This window comes from Rattus norvegicus, chromosome 16 (assembly GCF_036323735.1).
Source record: "Rattus norvegicus strain BN/NHsdMcwi chromosome 16, GRCr8, whole genome shotgun sequence".
NCBI classification, from domain to species: Eukaryota; Metazoa; Chordata; class Mammalia; order Rodentia; family Muridae; genus Rattus; species Rattus norvegicus.
In genome coordinates this window covers 82,383,679-82,404,211 of record NC_086034.1, presented here as the reverse complement: position 1 = coordinate 82,404,211, position 20,533 = coordinate 82,383,679, and the positions used below count along the sequence as shown (strand labels likewise).

The window sequence follows — 20,533 nt, the reverse complement described above, 5'->3', positions numbered from 1 at the left end:
AGCCCGGCACTAGGGCTGTCTGTAGGTCCGGAGAGGACGTCCAGAGATTGAGGCTAACCACTCGGGTTCTGCCAGAGGACCTGGGCAATGCCAACAAGGCGGGTCAAAAAGCACCAGAACCAGCCCTCGAGCGCCTAGGATGGGGTGGGTGGGGCTTGTGCTCACTGAGCACGCGCGCACAGAGGTCTCCGAGTTCGGGTAGCAACACAAATCACGTGGCTCCGCGCGGGCCAATCAGCCGGGCACCGAGGCGGGGCGTCCAGCGGTGCCCCTCGGCGGGAGGCGGACGGCTTCCGGCAATAATTGGACGCTGCAGCTGGGTGCAGTTGGTGGCTGTCTCGTCTGGAAGGGACCCGTAGGTGAGAAGGGACTCGGGACCGGGAGGGACAGTCGGGCAGGACGCACCGGGCCCGCCCTCCGATGGCCGCCGTGATGCCTCGGGGCTCCGAGAGGGCTGTGGGCTCGTCCACCTCCCTGGGTGCAGGCGTCCGCCCCCACCGCCGCCGGCCTGTCTGTGTCCCCTGCGGGTCCGTGCGGCCTCCGGAGCACACCTGTGTGTGCACCATCCTTCAGGCCTGCGTGTGCGCTCACCGATAGGCACGGGAGATTTGCATCTTTGTCCTCACAGCTGGTTTCTGTCTGTTCCAGTTGGAGTTCCATCTCCATCCCTGGGCCTATTCAAACTCCCCAGAACTCGGGCATCTGGAGAACTGTCCCTGTGAAGGGCCCTTTTCTCCCTACCTGCAGCGCCGAGTCCCCCATTTCCTTCACATTTCGTTTTCCTTCGGCTCCTGGGCATGTTGCCTTACTACGAAGCCTCTTGTGATGCTCTCTCTGGGCTCCTTGGAGTAAACCCCATTCCTGACATTCAGCCTGAAATTTGCAGTGGTGTTTTTCATGATCTGTCACAATCAAATCTACCCACATTTACAAACTGTTCACATTTGATCCAAGTTGTTTGAATTTAATTTACTTGAAGGCCTTACAAGAAAACTAGAGCGGTGGCAAGAATCAAATGTTTGTTAAGTTGAAGACAATTCGTTTTTCAAAGGGTTTTATTATTGTTAATTATGTGTGCGCCTGTGTGTGGGCACGTGCAGGAGTGCCCAAGGAGACCAGAGGCTTCGGATACTGATGGACTGGAGTTACAGTGTGAACTGCCTGGTTTGGCTGCTGGGAACCGAACTCGGGGTCCTCTGCTAGAGCAGTTACAGTGAGCTCTTAACCAACCGCCGATCTATCTCTCCAGCCCCAGACCAGACATTCTTTCTTACTCTAGAACAATGGTGATTATCGGTCTCAAAATTTAGAATGAAAAGATAAGAGTGAAGCTTTTTTTTTTTCTCCAAAATTGAACCTGCCTTGCTATTTTTGTTATAATTTGTTTCATTCTGATGCTCTTGCTATACACTCAAAGCATACGTTTGTTTAGAAGGTAAAGGTAGCTGATGTACAGTCCAATTATTTTGTCAAGTAATTTACACAGAGAGCAGCATACATATAAAGCCAAAAAAAAAAAAAAAAAAACCAAAACCACCGAATCCCATAATTTCCTGGAATCTGTTTTAATAGGCTGTTATGATTACTATAAATATAGTGCCCGAGAGCATGGCTTGTGGAACTCGACTCTGTAATTTTGAATCCCGTCCTATGGGATTCCTTGCCTCTGTACTCTCATGTATAAAACAGAGAGTGTTTTGTTATGATGCTGCTGGGTGAGCAAACACAGTGCCTTGGATATGCTAAGCTGGAGCTTGACCACCGAGCCTTCAAGTAGAGAGTTAAATTGGTAAAATGCGGCTATTTCCTACTTTCCAGGTCAGTGTGAGGACTAAACTCGGTGTAATTCAGTGAGTCGTTCAGCGTTAACACCTAGCCCATTCTGAGTTCTAGTGTTTGCTGTAACTGTGTTTGTTAGGAGAACATGTGCTTGTTGAAGAAGAGAAAAGAGAGAAGAGAGAGGATGAAGAGTAGGAGGACGAAGAGGAGGAGAAGGAGGAGGAGGGAGAGGAGGAGGAGGAGGAGGAGGAAGTTTTGTTTAGGATCTTTAGTGTTAGTTTCTCCTAGGACATGAATTTGAAGAATTCATCCTGTTCTCCTGAAGTACCTCACGTTTGTGTCCTGCCATGGGAAATAGAAACCCAGAAAAGACTTAAAGGTTTTCAACCCCAAGTGCTTTTGGGCATTAGCCAGCAATTCTTGTGCTTAAATTCTAGTGCAGATAAGGGCCAGAGAGGTGGCTCAGTGGTTAAGAGCGCTTGCTGCTCTTGCAGAGGAATAAGTTAAACTCCCAGCACCCACACGGTGGCTTCCAACAGTATATAACTCCCAGTTCCAGGAGGACTTGACACCTTTGTCTGTCATTTACTGGGCACCACATGGGTGCGGCGCACTTACATACATGCAAGAGAAACACTCATACTCGTAAAGTATAAATAAATATATATTTTTAAAAAGTGTGGATCACACAAGCTGTGTCACAGCTGAGTAGACTCAGACATTACTCGCACATATACATTTTCAGAAATGGTTTCTGGATTTTATTTGATGGGTAGTCTTGGTTGCCAACCTGACACACGAGGGAACCTTAACTTCATGACATTGGCCTCTGGTTCTTAGCCTTTCTAGTGCTGTGACCCTTTCATACAGTTATTCGTGTTGTGGTGAATCCGCAACGGTAAAATTATTTTTTGTTGCTAGTTCATAACTGTAATTTTGCTGATGTTACGAATCATGATATGAATCATGATATCTGATACGTGTCCCCCAAAAGGGGTCAAGACCCACAGGTGTATTTGTTAGCTGTTTTCTTGATTGGCAATGGTCATATGATGGCCCAGTGTACACTTTGGGTTGTACAGCCCTGTACAGGTGGGGCTGAGCTACATGAAGAAGCTGCCTTGGCCAGCCAGTCAGAAGTATCCTTCTACAGTTTCTGCCCAGCTTCCACAGAGGGTGGACTGTCACCTGTAAAATGAAACAAACCGTTTCCTCAACAAAGGTTTTAGTTAGGATTGTATCACATCAACAGAAAAGAACAAGACTGTCTGAGCCTTTGCAAATCCTCAAAAAAAGGTAGTTTTAATTTAAATATATTAATGAAAATTCTGGCAGTTCATGTCTTTTAACCAAGGAGATAAGTTCCCATAAAATGTGGGTTGTCATCATTTAAAATCTTTAGTAACACTATTTCCTGATCCAGGTTCCATTAAAAAATAAAAGAGATAGGAACCTTTTAAGTTACAACTTGTCTTTTGTCTTAGGAGGAAGGGTCTTCCTCCGGAGCCCGGGTTGGCCTTGAATTCTTGCCTCAGATACTTGAACGCCAGGATTGCAGGTGTGCAGGAGTCTGTCACCCATACCTCGCCCCAATGGTGGTGGTTTTTTTTTTTTTTTTAAAGTGGTGCTTAGGCTTGAACCCAAGGCCTTATGAGCTTAAGTAAGTGCTGTACTAGTCTATAGCCTTAGATCCGGGTGGCCTTTTGTTATTGTTTAATTAATACAAGGTGCTTCCAGAATTTGCCTTAGTTTGTGAACTCTATAGATTATACTTTAAACTCGTGATCCGATACTGTGATCACATGACCGTGTCATGACAAGTCTATGAAGTAAATTGTTAAAAGAACAAATACTTTCCCCCAGGTTGGGAAACCGGGGGACATAGGACTTTATTTTTATGGTTTAGTAGCTGCCAGTTCTTTAAAAGTTGAGACACTTAGCTGATGAAATGGTTACACCAAACTGTTTTCTAACTAAGTCGTTCAGTGAATTGTCGTCGCGTGGAGTTGACGATAATCAAAATGTAGTTGGAAACGCCACAGTGGTTCTTTCTATAGATACTATTGAATTTTTTTTTGAAGCTAAAAGGTAAATATACCTAACAGGGAGTGGCTGCCTACATTAGTACAATGTTTGCATGTTATGAAGCCTAAGGTAAGTTGTTCGCTTTGGACATGGGTTTACCTAAGACAAGATGGGGAACTGTTGGTTCAGGAGGGGTTGGTTGGTTGGTTGGTTGGTTGGTTTTGTTGGTGTTCTTCCTTTTCATTTTGTGCTACAGAGCCTAGAACATTATCTTCCTAAGTACACGCTGAACATTAGCACACTGCTCAAAAACTAAGTCTCAAGAGGTTGGAGTCTCTCATGGTCCTTGTCACAGCTCTAGGACGTCAGTTCAACCAGACTTCTGCTTACTGTTTCAGAGCTGGCACACACATTCCAGCCTGAATCTTTTCACCCAGGTGCCCGTCGCTGCCGCTGCTTTCTCACATCTCAATTATTTTATATATACATACATATTATATATACACACATATATAATATAATATATATACGTATATAATATATACATATATATATATAATATATACACACATATATATTTCTCATATACATACATATACACCATGTTCTGTTCTCAGGGCCTTCCTAGCTATGCTGCCTTTCTCTCTAGTTTCTCTCTTTATCACCTGTGGTATCCATACTCTCTGTGTGTACCAGCACGCACCACACATAAACATGTACTTTATAATTCACGCATGCGAATTGACTCTGAATGTTCTTTCTCGTTTTACTGAGTATTTTATTTCAGTTCCTGTGCTAGGCTGCTTCCCGTAGGCAGGTGTGACATCTCACTACCTAGTCTGTGTCCAGTGGTTATCATCGAAACAATCCTTCATTTAGTCGTTAGTAATTTTAAAGGATTTTCAGGGTTGATTTGTTTTTTTTTTTTCTGGACCATTTCCCTGTGATACTGAGAGATACGCGGGCAGTTATGGGAATTGCTTGTGACAGCCATGATTCTGTAGTGTGTGCTTAGGCTGAGGTTTCTGTTTAAAGTTTCCCTTACACCTCCTGTTCTCTAATGTGTTCTCTGCCCTAATTCTGACCGTTGTTGACAATCCGATAAGTCCGGATTGACGGGATGTGGTGGTGATCTTTGCATTTCGAGATTAGCGGTAGCTATGAAATAGGTTTGTAATATAACAGGTTTAAAATCCAAAGAACATTTTGTTAGGCACCTCCTAATGCAGGATTTTAATCAGAAAAGATGTGTTCTGAGTATAAAGTAGTTTAGAAGGGGCTTGCACTCCTTTTGGTATAAAAAAAAAAAACAAAAATTATTTCAGCATGCATTTCACATAATAGGCCAGGACCTCTTGAAGATAATGCAAGGGGAGTGTTGAAATCTACATATTTTCCTTTCTGTTTGTTTCCTATAATACAGTGTAAATGCCCATTGGTCACCTGGCCTTTGCCAGTTAATGTCAGTGGAGTTTGAGATCTCACAAGTACTCAGAGCAGTGAGACACCTGCTTTGATTTGCTTGTCTTCTCAGTGCTAAGGATATTGAACCAGAGCCTCCTTATTAGGCAAATGCCCTGTCACTCTGGGCACCCTGGGAATGGGAAAGGGTGCTCCCTTCTGATGTAAATACCGTGCCATATCCAGGCTGCTCTGCTCAAATTCTCTGCACATGCAGGCGCCCTCTCTCTAAACTAAAAACTGTCCACCTTGAACTCCTGTGCTGTATGGCTTCTTGATACCATTTCCCCTTTGAGTCCTTTCTTACAGTGTGCTCGTTGGTTGCCTCCTGTCTTTCCCTCCACACCCTCAGTCTCTGTTCCAGGTTCTTCCCCAGCTTGTCTCCATCCACTTCCCATCACCCGCTCGTGTTCTTTAGAACTCCTCCCTCGGCCATCTTCAGTTTTCCCACACTGCTTACTCTTAGGATGCTGTGTCCATATCTTTGTCCGTGCTTCTGAGATACAGTCTGTACAGCCATCCATCCGGTGAACAAATAAACGTTCACCGGACTCGGGCTCTGCCTGGCACTGCTTTGGTGACGGGGGTAAGAGCACTAAGCAAGATGTTGCATTGTCTTGGAGGAAAACAGATGCCGAGAAGGTAAACACTTTCAGGTAGTGACCGCGAGGACACTGCTGAAGCAGGGTGGAGATGTGGGAAGGGGCCTGTTTGCATGAAGAGACCAGGTAGGCCTCATCAGGAAGGCAACATCTTGAATGTGTAAACATGACTAGCTGGGGCAGTTCTTCATATTCAGCGTGTATGCAAGTCACCCTTGGACCAATACCTAGCCGGGCGTTCCTTCCCTTTCCCCTCCCATGTCTGCTGCTCTGCCGTGTGCCTGTCCTGGAGCTCCATGGTTAGGAACACTCACCACCCTTGCAGAAGACCTAGTTCTGCGTCCCAGCACCTACATGGCAGCACTTTGCCTTACTGCTCCCGTGTGGCTCCCGTTGCCCCGAGTCCACTACCTTTACTCACTGTAAAGAGAGGATCTGATCCAATCCTTTGCCTTCCGGCTTCCGGCTCTGGTCTTCTCCGGGTGAAGCCCAGCTCCTTCCTTCTCCTGGCTTCGTGCCTTCCCTGACTTCCTGACCGTCGGCTTTCTGCGCTTTCACCCATGAGATCTCTTGAGTAAGGTGGGATTCAGTTCAGTTGGCTGCCTCATACTTCTGAGCAGGCGGAAGGAGTGAGGGACCTGCTGTTGAGAATGGTATTCCTCAGCTGGCTCAGGACATGTTCGCTATGGAGCGTACGACCCACCCATGCTTAACCTCGTTAACCCCTTCAGTGCAAAGTACTATATATACTCACACTGCCTGCTTACCATGGCTAGCCAGCACTGCATCATATGCAGTCACATGTTAAGAGTTTAGTTCCAAATGAGAAAACATGTTCGTTATGTGTGTATAACTTTAAAAAAAGATGTATTTATGTTATGTATATGAGTATAGCTGTCTTCAGACACACCAGAAGAGGGCATCGGATCCCATTACAGGTGGTTGTAGGCCACCATGTGGTTGCTGGGAATTGAACTCAGGACCTCTGGGAGAGCAGTCAGTGTGCTCTTAACCACTGAGCCATCTCTCCAGCCCCTGTATATAACTTTTAATGAAAACTGATTCTCTTTCTTTTATAGAACTATGCCGTTTCTGGGTCAGGACTGGAGATCCCCTGGATGGAGCTGGATCAAAACAGAAGATGGGTGGAAAAGGTGTGACCCCTGTAGCCACGAGATCAGAAGTGAGGATAACCAGTACCCCGTCAACCACAGCATGTGAGTCCCAGTGAGGCCCAGTCACTGCCTCAGCCTCTGTGTTTGTCACTCGCTCACCGCCGAGCTCTGCCATGTGTGGCTTTGCTCACTGTTTTGTCTAGGTGTGCCTAATCCGTGACAGTCGTGGATTAAAGGAGTAGCCAGCCCTACCCGGCTTGCATATGGGTGCTGAGCGTTTGAACTCAGTCTTCCTGCTTGCACAGACAGCAGCTGACCTACCTGCTGAGCCATCCCAGGCTTGCATCTGAAGCATGTCTAGCTCCTTCCCTCAAGCCTTAAAACTACTCCAAGCACTCCCCTCTGTGTTTGCCCTTTTGTGACTATGTTTTGTTGTAGTGCAGTGTCCTCAAGACCCAGCTGTGCTTGGCATGAACTGGTAATGTCCCTTTGTTTCTTAGGGCTCCTTCCTTGTGTGGATAGTTCTGTTTACTCATGTGTGCTGTTTTTGGTAGACATGGGGAATGCCCATACGTGTCACAGTCGTCACCAGTGCTGTTAGGAGTGCAGGAGAGCGGACCTCTCTAGACCGTGCCTTCAGATTCTTCGGTTTAGATGGTAATTTGCTCAGCATTGAGGCCTGACTGTACCGTTTCCTGCACCAGTGCTTAAAAGTTCTCCCTTTCTGTATCCTCCCCAAGATTTATGTGCTGCATTTTTGGACAGGATAGTAGCCATTTTAGTGGAGGTCACATATTGTGGTAGTTTTAATTTTTGTTTCCTTGAGAATTAATGTTGCTGCCCATGTGTTCGTTTGCGTTTCTTCCTTGGAGAAATAGTAAAGTTCTCTCTACCTGCCCTAGGGGGATTTACTGTTGAAATTCTTCCTTCCCTCCCTCTCTCCCTCCCTCTCTCCCTCCCTCTCTCCCTTCTTCCTTCTTTCTTTCTTTCTTTCTTTCTTTCTTTCTTTCTTTCTTTCTTTCTTTCTTTCTTTCTCTCTTTCTTTCTAAGATTTATTTATTTTATGTATGTGTACACTGTAGCTGTCTTCAGACTCACCAGAAGAGGGCGTCAGATCCCATTACAGATGGTTGTGAGCCACCATGTGTTTGCTGGGAATTGAACTCAGGACCTCTGGAAGAGTAGTCAGTGCTCTTAACCACTGAGCCATCTCTCCATCCCCTCTTCTTTTTCTTCTTTTTTTTTTTTAAAGCTGGATAAGGGACATTTATCTTGGTCATATGACCAAAGGTTATAAAAATAGGAAGTGTTTGCTCTAAAATGTATTTGACTGATAGTTTATATACATGAAAAACTAAGAGGTTGGTATAATGTAAATAGCTTTATTAACATTTATACACATTAAATTTTAATACTGGAAGTATTTTTTTTCACTTTTAGATTTTCATAAACCTGGGAGTAAAAACAGTCACCAAAAATGTAACCACTTCCTACCTCAAATTACCTCACAAAAATAGCAGCTAGTTAATAATTTGCTAGCGTAGCCATTGTTCTTGATCATGACCTCTGGGTCTCCCGTGGTGGCTCCATTCCCAAGTCCTCTGATTCCCATCAAACCCCGGGCAGCTTCAGAAGCACTCAGCAGTATCCAGAGGACGTTCTGCCAGCAAAGTCAGGGGCTGGGGGAGCTGCACAGGTGTGGGCTGGCACAGCCTGTCCTGGCTCAGCTGGCAGAGTGTGTTTCCTGCACCTGCAGGTGGCATGTCGAATACCCCACCGCTCATGCACATGGGTCCCCAGCTCAGGAAGCTGGCTGGGCGTCCTCTTCTGTAGACTCCCATTTCTGTGACATTTCTTCAGGACAGCAATGACATCTCATTTTTCCTTTGATCAGTTTGTGACTTTAGTTAAAAAGCGTTTTCAGATTCAAAACGATCTAGTCTCGGGATCGGTCTAGTAGACCAGCATGGGAGTAAGTATCAGATTGTAAGATTCGAGGCCCCGTGTGTTCTCTGGCGTTGGTGTCATGGCTGTGACGGAATGTAGTTGTGTGTTTGAGGTGCCCTCTGGCTGTCTGGGCGATTCACCACCATCGTCTGTGCTGCTTCACTGCTGTCAGGGACGGAGAGACTTAATGTGGCAAACTCGGCTGTTTGATTAAGAGTGCACTCGGTGGTGGGTGAAAAGTGGCTTTTATGCAATCTTCACATCAAGAGCGGTGACGGGCAAATGAGTCCCTTTAGATCGGCGGTTTCCAGTGCCATTCTCACAGGCGACAGACACCAGACAGCCTGTACCCACAGCATTTTCCTCCTGGCTTACAGACCAAAAAGTAACTGCAGTGTGTCAAAAAGACGCGTCCTTAGTGTTTACAGTGTGGATTGCTGTTTACACGTTTCTGTTTGTTTGTGTGTTGAGGCAGGTTCCAGTGTGTGACCCTGGCTGTTACAGAACTTGTTCTGTGGACCAAGCTGTTCCAGTTTTTCTTACTACATAGAGGAAACTGTTTTAAATAAAAAATGTTCGAGTTGTCATGGCTTGACTTGAATTCCTTGTTTGATACAAAAGGAAAAATGCTAAAATACTTTAATGCATTTAAATATCATCCATGTAACTTTGATCTGACTGGTTCTATTAAGTACTTTGGTATATTTGGTAGACGCTTATTAAGAAAATGCAGGGGATTGGGGATTTAGCTCAGTGGTAGAGCGCTTGCGTAGGAAGCGCAAGGCCCTGGGTTCGGTCCCCAGCTCCGGGAAAAAAAACAACCGAAAAAAAAAAAAAAGAAAAAAAAAAAAGAAAATGCACACTGCAGGAGTAGTCAGTGTCAGCGCAGCGGTCAGTGTCAGCGCAGCGGTCAGTGTCAGTGTCAGCACAGTGGTCAGTGTCAGTGTAGCGGTCAGTGTCAGTGTCAGCGCAGCAGTCAGTGTCAGTGTCAGTGCAGCTGTCAGTGTCAGTGCAGCGGTCAGTGTCAGTGCAGTCAGTGTCAGCGCAGCGGTCAGTGTCAGTGTCAGCGCAGTGGGCAGTGTCAGCGCAGCGGTCAGTGTCAGCGCAGCGGTCAGTGTCAGCGCAGCAGTCAGGGTCAGCGCAGCGGTCAGTGTCAGTGCAGCGGTCAGTGTCAGTGCAGCAGTCAGTGTCAGCGCAGCGGTCAGTGTCAGTGTCAGTGCAGCGGTCAGTGTCAGTGTCAGCGCAGTGGGCAGTGTCAGCGCAGCGGTCAGTGTCAGCGCAGCGGGCAGTGTCAGCGCAGCAGTCAGGGTCAGCGCAGCAGTCAGGGTCAGCGCAGCGGTCAGTGTCAGTGCAGCAGTCAGTGTCAGCGCAGCGGTCAGTGTCAGTGCAGCAGTCAGTGTCAGCGCAGTGGTCAGGGTCAGTGTCAGTGCAGCGGTCAGTGTCAGCGCAGCAGTCAGTGTCAGTGTCAGCGCAGCGGGCAGTGTCAGCACAGCAGTCAGGGTCAGCGCAGCGGTCAGTGTCAGTGCAGCGGTCAGTGTCAGTGTCAGTGCAGCGGTCATTGTCAGCGCAGCGGTCAGTGTCAGTGTCAGTGCAGCGGTCAGTGTCAGCGCAGCGGACAGTGTCAGCGCAGCAGTCAGGGTCAGTGCAGCGGTCAGTGTCAGCACAGCGGTCAGTGTTGGTGCAGCGGTCAGTGTTGGCGCAGCGGTCAGTGTTAGTGTAGTCAGTGTCAGTGCAGCGGTCAGTGTCAGTGTCAGCGCAGTGGTCAGTGTCAGTGTCAGCGCAGTGGGCAGTGTCAGCACAGCAGTCAGGGTCAGCGCAGCAGTCAGGGTCAGCACAGCGGTCAGTGTCAGCGCAGCAGTCAGTGTCAGCGCAGTGGTCAGTGTCAGTGCAGCAGTCAGTGTCAGCGCAGCGGTCAGTGTCAGTGTCAGTGCAGCAGTCAGTGTCAGCGCAGTGGTCAGGGTCAGTGTCAGTGCAGCGGTCAGTGTCAGCGCAGCAGTCAGTGTCAGTGCAGCAGTCAGGGTCAGCGCAGCGGTCAGTGTCAGTGCAGCAGTCAGGGTCAGCGCAGCGGTCAGTGTCAGTGCAGCAGTCAGGGTCAGCGCAGCAGTCAGTGTCAGTGCAGCGGTCAGTGTCAGTGCAGCGGTCAGTGTCAGTGTCAGTGCAGCGGTCAGTGTCAGTGCAATATTCTCTCTCAGCTCAGCAGTAGTTAGCATCAGCCAATATTTGAAAAATGTAGACAATAAACAGGAACATAATGTTTAAGTGTGATTGGGGCACAGCAAGTTTAATGTTGTGGTCATATTGCTACTAGGGTTCTTTTCAAGGCTTTTATAGTTTTGTTTGTAAATACTCAGGTCTTGAAGTCGTATGATGTTTGGGAGATTCTAAAGCCCGACTCACTTTCAAGAGTCATGTTTTAAAAGAAACAAGAATATATCTTAGTTTCTTCAAAATGCAAAAGACATTAATGTAGATATCACCTGTAAGTTTTAAGCTCTTGTCTTCCTTGAAATTTAGCTAGTGCTCGCCAGGATTTAATCTCCCAGATTACCAAGCAAACACTCTTAGAAAAGACACACTAAATGAATTTCTCCATGACAAACTTCCTTTAATGAAGTATCTCTATTTCAGTATCTTAAATAGTGGTGAAGAAGAAATATTCAATAATGACTGTGAATATGCAGCCAAAAAGAGGAAGAAGCAACATTTTGGAAACGACACAGCTGCTCACAGTAAGAGTGTTTTCATAGTAAGTCTGTAGCCTTTCATGTATGGAATATGGAATATGATGTATGGAATATGGAAACGACACAGCTGCTCACAGTAAGAGTGTTTTCATAGTAAGTCTGTAGCCTTTGATGTATGGAATATGCATGCTGCCACGATCCACTGCACGCAGGGCTCTCTGTGAGGCACAGTGGGGGTGCGCACACACTGTGTGGCCACCGGACTGCTTGCAACTCAGCTGTTTGCCTGGTGAGGTTTGTACACCAGAAATGAGAAGCCTGAAGCTTATGTCTGCTCCCGAGTAGCGAAGCGCGGTCCTGCTCTGAGCCACTCTCTGAGCAGAAAGGCCCCTCGGAGGGAGTGTCTAGACGTGGGGCCATGGGGACTGGGGACAGGAGCCAGCAGCAGGCAGAGCTGGAGTAGAGGGCGATGATGGACAGGTAGACAAGCTTGAGGAGGTTCTGTCACAGCTCTACCCACCTTGGCACATGCCACAAATACCTGTTAAAGTGAGAAGAAGGCACAACCATGTGAAGAAGCTTTATGATCTCAAATGTACCACGTGTGGCTGTCACAGGCAGTAAGAGACTAGAACCTTCTATTAGGTATACAATGATATAGAGGTAATATTATAGTACTTTTTAAGCATTTATACTTTGGTATAAAAACATCAATTTTCTTCTAAGTTAATAAGGTATGGTAGTGTCAGAAATAATACCTTTTCATGTAGAGGTGTGAGCACTCACGTGATATTAGGGAACAGACTGCGTGTTAACACTTACCTAAGCAGAAGCATCTCTCAACTGGGGCAGGGAGTTAATGTTGTTAGCATGTCCTGTCGTCACAGTGGCCCTAAAATGCTGAGGTTGAAATGATTTGCCAGGTTTTAAAGACGTTTCATCTTTGTTCTAGGTTTTTATCGTGAAAAATGGATCTATGTCCATAAAGAAAGCACAAAGGAAGTAAGTGTGCCATTAGAAGAGTAATGTATTGTTTCTGTCAAATGTCACAATAATTAATATATTTCACTAGTAATGCGAGGTTTATAACTCACATCCTAACAGATGAAAGTGAACACATACACACACACGTACACACACACATGTACACACACACACACATGTACACACACACACGTCTTTTTAAAATAGTGATTACTGTTATGCACATGTACTTGTGTTCATTGGCATGTGTATGGCTGTGCACTGGGGATGTGTGGTATAGGCATGCATGTGGTGTTAGATGTATTTGAGGTACATAAAGCATGTAGTATGCTTGTGTTCTATGATCTGTGTGGTACATAAAGCATGTAGTATGTTTGTGTTATATGATCTGTATGGTACATAAAGCATGTAGTATGTTTGTGCTATGTGATGGATATGTGTGGTATGTTCCTGTGTGAGGTATGTGCATAGATACGGCGCATGCTCTGCACCTCTGAGTGCTATATGATCTATTTGTATTTATGGTGTATGTGGTGTGTATTTGGTATGTAATGCACATGTGATATGTGCATGTGTGCGGTATATGGCATGTTTATGTAACATGTCTGGCACACATGGACATGATACACAGTTCATATTTGTGATATGCTTGTACATGGATAGTGTGTATGCCACACATACGTGTGTTAGTGGTGTTGTACTGTATGTGATCCATGAGTTTGGATGTATGTGTACTTTTGATCCTCATGCATCTCTGGGTCAGTAAGAGTAGATCCGCTGGGTTGGATCCATGTTCTGTCCGTGGGAGCTGCTGTTGCTGGTGACGATTTTCCTTTATCTCGTGTTTTGGGTTTTACTGATGTGGACACCATGACCCAGGCAACTCTTTTGTTTAATTTTTTTTGTAAGATTTATTTATTTTTATGTCTATGAGTACACTGTAGCTGTCTTCAGACACACCAGAAGAGGGCAAAGGATCCCATTACAGATGGTTGTGAGCCACCGTGTGGTTTCTGGGATTTGAACTCAGGACCTCGGGAAGAGCAGTCAGCGCTCTCCAGAGCCATCTGCCCCCAGGGCAAGTCTTATAAAGGACATTTACTGGGGCTGGCTTACAGGGTCAGAGAGTCGGTCCATTATCATCAAGGCAGGAGCATGGCAGTGTCCAGGCAGGCCTGGGGCTGGAGGAACCGAGAGTTCTGCATCTTCATCAGAAGGCTGCTGGTGGAAGACTGGCTTCCAGACAGCTAGGACTATGGTATTAAAGCCCATACGCACATGACACACCTGTTCCAACAAGGCCACACTCCCAGTGGTGCCACTCCCTGGGCCAAGCATATACAAACCAATGCAGATGTCCCCGGGCTCCTCCTTCCCTAATACAGAGTGATCATGGGAGCCACACTGAGGTTGGCTCTGCAAACACCGTGGACTTTTATCATCTGCATTTGATTGCTAAGCTGATGAGCCCTTTTATGAGTCATTCCATAAACCAGTTGACTACACCGTGTCTCCTGTTTCTCTGCTTAGTTTTAAGTAAACCCAGTTCCTTTTATAGACCACGAACATCTGCATTCACTTTATTTTACATCTGCTGAGAAAGAGAAACTAAGGGTACAATTCACATTACACAACTATGAGGCTAGGATTAGCTAAGTGTTCCAGAAATGTTAGTATCTTTTTAAAAAAATTACCACTTTTATTTATTCAGTGTGTGTGTGTGTGTGTGTGTGTGTGTGTGCGTGCGTGCGTGCGTGCGTGCGTGTGTGCGTGTGTGCGTGCGTGCGTGCGTTCGTGTGTGTGTGCGCGTGCGTGCGTGCGTGTGTGTGTGCGTGTGTGCGTGTGTGTGTGCCTTACACTTACGTGTTATGGTAAGGATGTGGAGGTTTGCCTGTAGCACAACTTGTAGCTTTCTCTTTCTACGGTGTGGGTCCTGGGGCTTGAACTCCAGTTGTTAGACTTGGTGGCAGCACCTTCCCTGATTATGTCTTTAAACTATCTCGGCTTCTAGAAGGTACTTGATTGTGGCAAAGAAGGCTTACTTGGTGATGGTTAATGCCCTTAAGTGATTGTAGCAGGAGACCAGTCCTTGACATACACACTACTGAGTGACTGCCAGAGCTAGTTGTACAAAGCCAGCTCGATTAAACATCTCCCTTCCTTTGTGGACCGTGTGTGTTCTATCTGGGAAAAGCAACAAGGGAAGTTTGTTAAGAGACTGCCAGGGCGTCCCGTAGCCCTGTGGGATGGGGTCTGGCAGACTCACAAAGAGCTCAGGACTAGCTGTCTATCTGTGTCTGGTCCTGGGCCGCCTTCTTCATACCTGGTAGTGACCCAGGCGGCTGAGCAGACAGGGGCTGCCGAGTACACTCTGGCCTTGTTCCATGGGAGCGAGTCGTCACCTCAAAGAGGTGCTCTCACCACCACAGGTTTTTCTCCTTAAAAGTGAGATGCACTTCAGATTGTACTTCGCACTCTGTCCTTTGCTCCCCACAACTCCACAGCAGTGCTCGGCATGTAGCAAATGCTGAGAGAACACGGGTATCAATGTTCTGTGCGGATGTGTGGGTGGGTTGTACACATTAGGGCCGCTCTTAGAGCTCTGTGGTTTCCCCACGAGGTCAACACATCTGTTGCCATCTCTGCTGCTCCTCTGCAGCCCAGAGCGCTTTTTTCTAACCCAGTCAGTCGTCCACATAACTCTGAATGGAAATCTGTGTGTTTGTGTGTAGTTTACGTATCTCAGATACAGAAGGAAGGTTTTCAGATCTGTCCTGACCCGAGGTGAAATCTGTACAGACTGGTACAGAAAACAGAAGACATTTCAGACAGAATGGCAGTACATTACTTAGGACACTGAAGAGAAATGACCTCCGTTTCATTTTTGATTCTCGGACCTCTGTAGCTCATTATAGCAGTCGGCTCTTGGGGTGCTCAGCTCTTGTGATCCCAGCCTGTAACCAGCTGCTGTCAGACTTGGGTCACCTGAGCACATCCCCACCAGAGCAGTCAGCGCTCCCCGCAGAGACGTGCTGCTGAGCTTAGCTTGTACAATACCACATCCCCAGGCCTCCTTGTCTCCAGCCACAGAAGGCAGACTGGTGTTTCAGGAAGATTACTGTACCAGCAGTGTGAAACACTGCTGTGCCTCAGACCTCGTAACACACAGTTGGCTTCCATTAGCACTGCTGTCTTTTGCTCCATTCGCATTTATAGCTGACATGGGTTTTAGAATGAATACAAATGCCTTTGGTTAGAGACTTCTATACCCTAACCGATATCGGCTGTTCACTCGTTTTACTTGGCTGACTGGCTGGCTGACGTCCCTGCTTGTCTGATGTCTTCTAGAGGCATGGCTACTGTACCCTGGGAGAAGCCTTCAACCGCCTAGACTTCTCCAGTGCGATCCAGGATATCAGACGGTTCACTTATGTGGTCAAAGTAAGTGGTTCTTGCAGAAGCAGCTTTGATGACTCTCAAATGACTAGTTTGAAGGTTACAAGTATGAGATATTACATAAAGGGTCACCTGTCTATGTACAGAAAGGAGAGGGACAGCTCAGGAGAAGACGGGAAGGGGATTTGCAACACTGAGGCCACAGTTGCAAGTCCCAAAGGCCACAGGAACTAAGATATTACAGGGCCTCTTTCTTGTTAACCCCTCCCACATTTGGGCTCATGAGGATCCCTGATGAGTCCACATGCGTGTTCTACTTCTCTTGAATGAGCCTTCACTCAGAATGAGCCTCAGCATGAGGAACAACTGGCTAATAGACAAGAGAATTTTACACACGATAGAACTGCAGAAAGTCTCCCAGCATTGCTCTTGGCTTTTGAGAAGTTTCTGCCTCGGGCCAGCTTCAGAAGGGAGCGGTCTTTGCTGCATTAGCCCACTGCAGTTTGCTTTTGTCTGTGTCTCATCCACTTCACTGCACTGTAGGTAAAGCCCAGTCAGGCTTCATACTGGATAGCCTATCCCTGTGCCACTCTGAGGTACTTACTGCCTGCTAGGCACTTAGTGTTGTGGCAGGACGGAGCTGTGAGACTGGGTTGCCCTTGGCCTCAGCTAGTGAGATGTGTAATGTGGGACCCTAGGCAGCACTAGCGGGTAGCAGGAGAGGCAGTCACGGCGCCTTTTGGCGCCCAGTGTACATGGGGCAGTGGCTCCTGAGCTCCTGCAGGGCATCTGTCTGAGCGCTTCTGTCCTGGGGATGGGACTTGTTCAAGGGTGGAGGAGTTAAGTCTCCAGGGTGGACATAGGCAGCTCTCACAACACCATTACTGCTGCCAGCTCCAAAATACTTGTGTAAATAATCTTCTTCTACAAAGTAGATGTGACGGGCCCTGGAGAGATGGCTCAGCGGTTAAGAGCACTGGCTGCTCTTCCAAAGGTCCTGAGTTCAAATCCCAGCAACCACATGGCTCACAACCATCTGTAATGGGCTCTGAGGCCCTCTGCTGGTGTGTCTGAAGACAGCTACAGTGTACTCATATATAATAAATAAATCTTAAAAATAATACAAAACCAAAAAGTAGATTTGACTTACGCTGTTTTCTAAATAACAAGTTTTCTTAAAGGAGTGGTACTTATACCTGTTCAGAATATAATTACCCCACCCTGCTGGCTGGGTGTCTTAGCTTCTTGGTGCTGTGATGAAACACTCTAACAAAAGCAACATGGCGGATGAAGGGTCTTGTTTGAGATCGTAAGGAACTTTGGTGTCCTGCTCACTGTGGTGGCAGCCCTGGGCTGGCTCATGTGTCCTCAGTGGTGGCAGCCCTGGGCTGGCTCGTGTGCCCTTAGTCTTTTTGTTCCTTCTACATTGTTATCGTAAGATGTTGTTGGGTTTGAGCAAATGCTCTTTGTGTGTTTACTGAGAGGATTATGATTTTTTTTCCTACTCTGTAAATGTGTATTCGGTTGACTGGTTTCCCATGAGATATGACTCTCGATTCATGTCAGTAATCTTGAGTGGTGGTGAAGGGCTTGACATGCAGCTAGTTTCTGTTTCCTGAAATTGGGCTGGGGGCAGATTTTAGCATGATTTGTTGGTTTGATTTTTTTAAAAAATAGTTTTCTTTGTCCTGTAGTGTTTGTTGTTTTGTATCCTAATTTGCTTTTGGTATTGATATGCAAGTGTCATGGTGTACATTTGGAAAGCTTCCTTCCCTTCTTGGAGTATTTTGAGAAGTGGTATTGGTTCTTCACATGTGTGGTAGCACGCAGCGGCACAGCCGTCTGACCCTCGTCACGCTGCCTTGGTCTTGCTGTCCATTGTCCATCACAGGTCTGTCGAGGCTCTGTTTTGTTGCGAGGCATTCTCAGGCTAAGATGATAGCAAACTATGTTGTTCCCTGACACGGAGCTGTGGAAGGGAGGAGAGATCAGAAGGTGGCAGGTTTGCGGCAGACAACTGACATAGCTGGATGTCTCCTCTGAGGCCTGAGAGGGCGAGAGAGTCACGTAGAGTTACATTACAGACGTGCCCTTAGAACAAAAGAATGTAAGCTGGCCTGAGTTGTGAAAGAGCCTTCCATGGGGAAAGAACGAGGAGCTTGTATAAGCTGTAATGACATGTCAGAATTAAAGCCGCACCTCTGTTACATCCGTGCGTGCTAACAAGTTGGTGAAGTAATGGTTTCTAGTTTGGGTCAAAAAGTACATCCCAGCTCCAAGTTACTCATAGTAAATACTGAATGTAGGAACCTGAAGTCGGGAAAGATGGTGTGGGAAAGACAAGTAAAAATGGAAAGGAACAGGAAGTGTGGAAGGACACAGCCCCTGTGCAGTGCCCGCAGGGCTCAGTGCGTACTGGATGGTCGTGGGGCTGCAGGAGGCATGGGCATCAGGATGAGCCCTTGTCTCTACACCACTGTCCGCATTGCTTAGACACTCACAGTGATCTTTCTCGGTTCCCTAATTTTCTACAGTGTGTTTGAAGTGATACCGGAAGAGCTTGACCGTGACATTCTTTTTAAGTCTCAACTTGGAAGGAAGGGCCTGTCGATTTCCCGATTGTCTAGTCAGCTTTCGACAGTGGGTCAGGGCATGAAGGAGCATGAGGAGCCTCTGTTAGCGACCAGCATCCCCTGCAGCTGGGGGCTGAGCATTTATTCATCTCTCGGGCTACAGCAGACCTGTGAGATTTGTGAGTAGGACAGAGAGCAGGCCTACTTTCCTCAGGAGCTGGAGTCAGGTCCCCACAGCACACAGAGATTGCAGACCCTTCCTGACTGCTCACGTGGGTGCATCTCACTCTGTCATCCAGCGTGTGACCTCACACTGTCATCCAGCGTGTGACCACAGTGTTTCCGTAGTGAATGGATTTACAGACGGCTTAGCGTTTCTCTTCTTTCTTCAAGCTACTGCAGCTCATCGCGAAGTCTCAGTTAACCTCTCTGAGTGGAGTGGCACAGAAGAACTACTTCAACATTTTGGATAAAATCGTGCAAAAGGGTAAGATTATTACTGGAACATTTGTTGTCTTTTTAAAATAAAGTATTTATTGATTAATAGTTCACAGAGTAGACAACCTGGCCATTTACACAATTCATTAGTTTTTAGAGCAGCTTATTTATAGGCTTGGGAAACCATCTCTGATGTTAACGTTAGAACATTTCCAGTTACATGCTCTGTTGGGTTGTATTTGGTTCTGTCGCCCTCTCTCACCCATTCTTGCTGGCTAGTTTTATGTCAGCTAAAGTCATCTATGAGGAGGGAGCCTCACTTGAGAAGATGCGTCATAGGATCAGGCTGCAGGCTGCCTCTAAGGCATCTTTTAAAATTAGTGACTTACGGAGGAGGCCCAACCCATTGTGGGTGGTGCCATCCCTGGGCTGATGGCCCTGGGTTCTATAAGAAAGCAGGCTGAGCAAATCATGAGGAGCAAGCCCGTAAACAGCACCCCTCCATGGCCTCTGCATCAGTTCCTGCCTCCAGGTTCTGCCCTGTTTGGCTTCCTGTCTGGGCTTCCTTCAGTGGTGAACAATGATGTAGAAGTGTAAGCTGAATAAACCCTTTCCTCCCCAGGTTGCTTTGATCATGGTGTTTTATCACAGCAAAAGTAACTAAGACACTTGCTGGCCCCTTCTTCTCCTGGGTCCCACTCCTACTTAGACAGGCAGCCATAGCTGCTGGGCGTCCATGACTGCAGTGGCAGCCATAGCTGCTGAGCGTCCATGACTGCAGTGGCTATGACATGTCCAGAAGGCGGCATTTCACCGCACTCCTCCCCATCTGCTGGGGTCTTACAGTCTTTTCATTTAGGTTTGGGCACTGAATGGTCATGTCTCCTAGTCCCCTGGACTGGTGAAGAGTTTCTGTGTTAACCTCTACTCACGCAAAGATAAGCCTCTCTGCCCAGTGAGAGCAGCACTAGGCTGTGGGCACAAACAGTTTGACATGTCCATCTCGCAAAACTGCATAATAGGTCTGCCCTGCTGCTGCTGCCACCCCCCCACCCCCGGGCCTGTTTGGGCTTTTGTGCAGGTTTACAGTACCAGACTTGCATTTCCTGCCATGGAGCAGACGCTCCTATCCAGTCAGAGAGGAGTTGGTTGTCCCCTCTCCCCCATGGAACAAACACTCCTATCCAGTCAGAGAGGAGTTGGTTGTCCCCTCTCCCCCAAGGAGCAAACACTCCAATCCAGTCAGAGAGGAGTTGGTTGCCCCCTCTCCCCCAAGGAGCAAACACTCCAATCCAGTCAGAGAGGAGTTGGTTGCCCCCTCTCCCCCAAGGAGCAAACACTCCAATCCAGTCAGAGAGGAGTTGGTTGTCCCTTCTCCCCCATGGTTCAAACACTCCAATCCAGTCAGAGAGGAGTTGGTTGTCCCCTCTCCCCCAAGGAGCAAACACTCCAATCCAGTCAGAGAGGAGTTGGTTGCCCCCTCTCCCCCAAGGAGCAAACACTCCAATCCAGTCAGAGAGGAGTTGGTT

At 47.2% G+C, this 20,533-nt stretch overlaps 1 protein-coding gene across 4 annotated transcripts in view; it reads left to right on the top strand.

The window, feature by feature from the left end:
* The first annotated feature begins 209 nt into the window (after nucleotides 1-209).
* Fbxo25 (F-box protein 25) overlaps nucleotides 210-20,533 on the top strand; it is a 33,880-nt gene continuing 13,556 nt past the window's right edge. For 3 of the 4 annotated variants that reach the window (XM_039094740.2, XM_039094739.2, XM_039094738.2), the window contains exons 1-6: nucleotides 210-359; nucleotides 6,947-7,084; nucleotides 11,558-11,658; nucleotides 12,566-12,615; nucleotides 15,946-16,038; nucleotides 18,960-19,053. In XM_039094740.2, the coding sequence (XP_038950668.1) occupies nucleotides 6,951-7,084; nucleotides 11,558-11,658; nucleotides 12,566-12,615; nucleotides 15,946-16,038; nucleotides 18,960-19,053 (472 nt within the window). In that variant the 5' untranslated portion in view covers nucleotides 210-359; nucleotides 6,947-6,950. The remainder of the gene's footprint in view (nucleotides 360-6,946; nucleotides 7,085-11,557; nucleotides 11,659-12,565; nucleotides 12,616-15,945; nucleotides 16,039-18,959; nucleotides 19,054-20,533) is intronic. The other variant, NM_001014239.2, reaches the window with a different exon arrangement.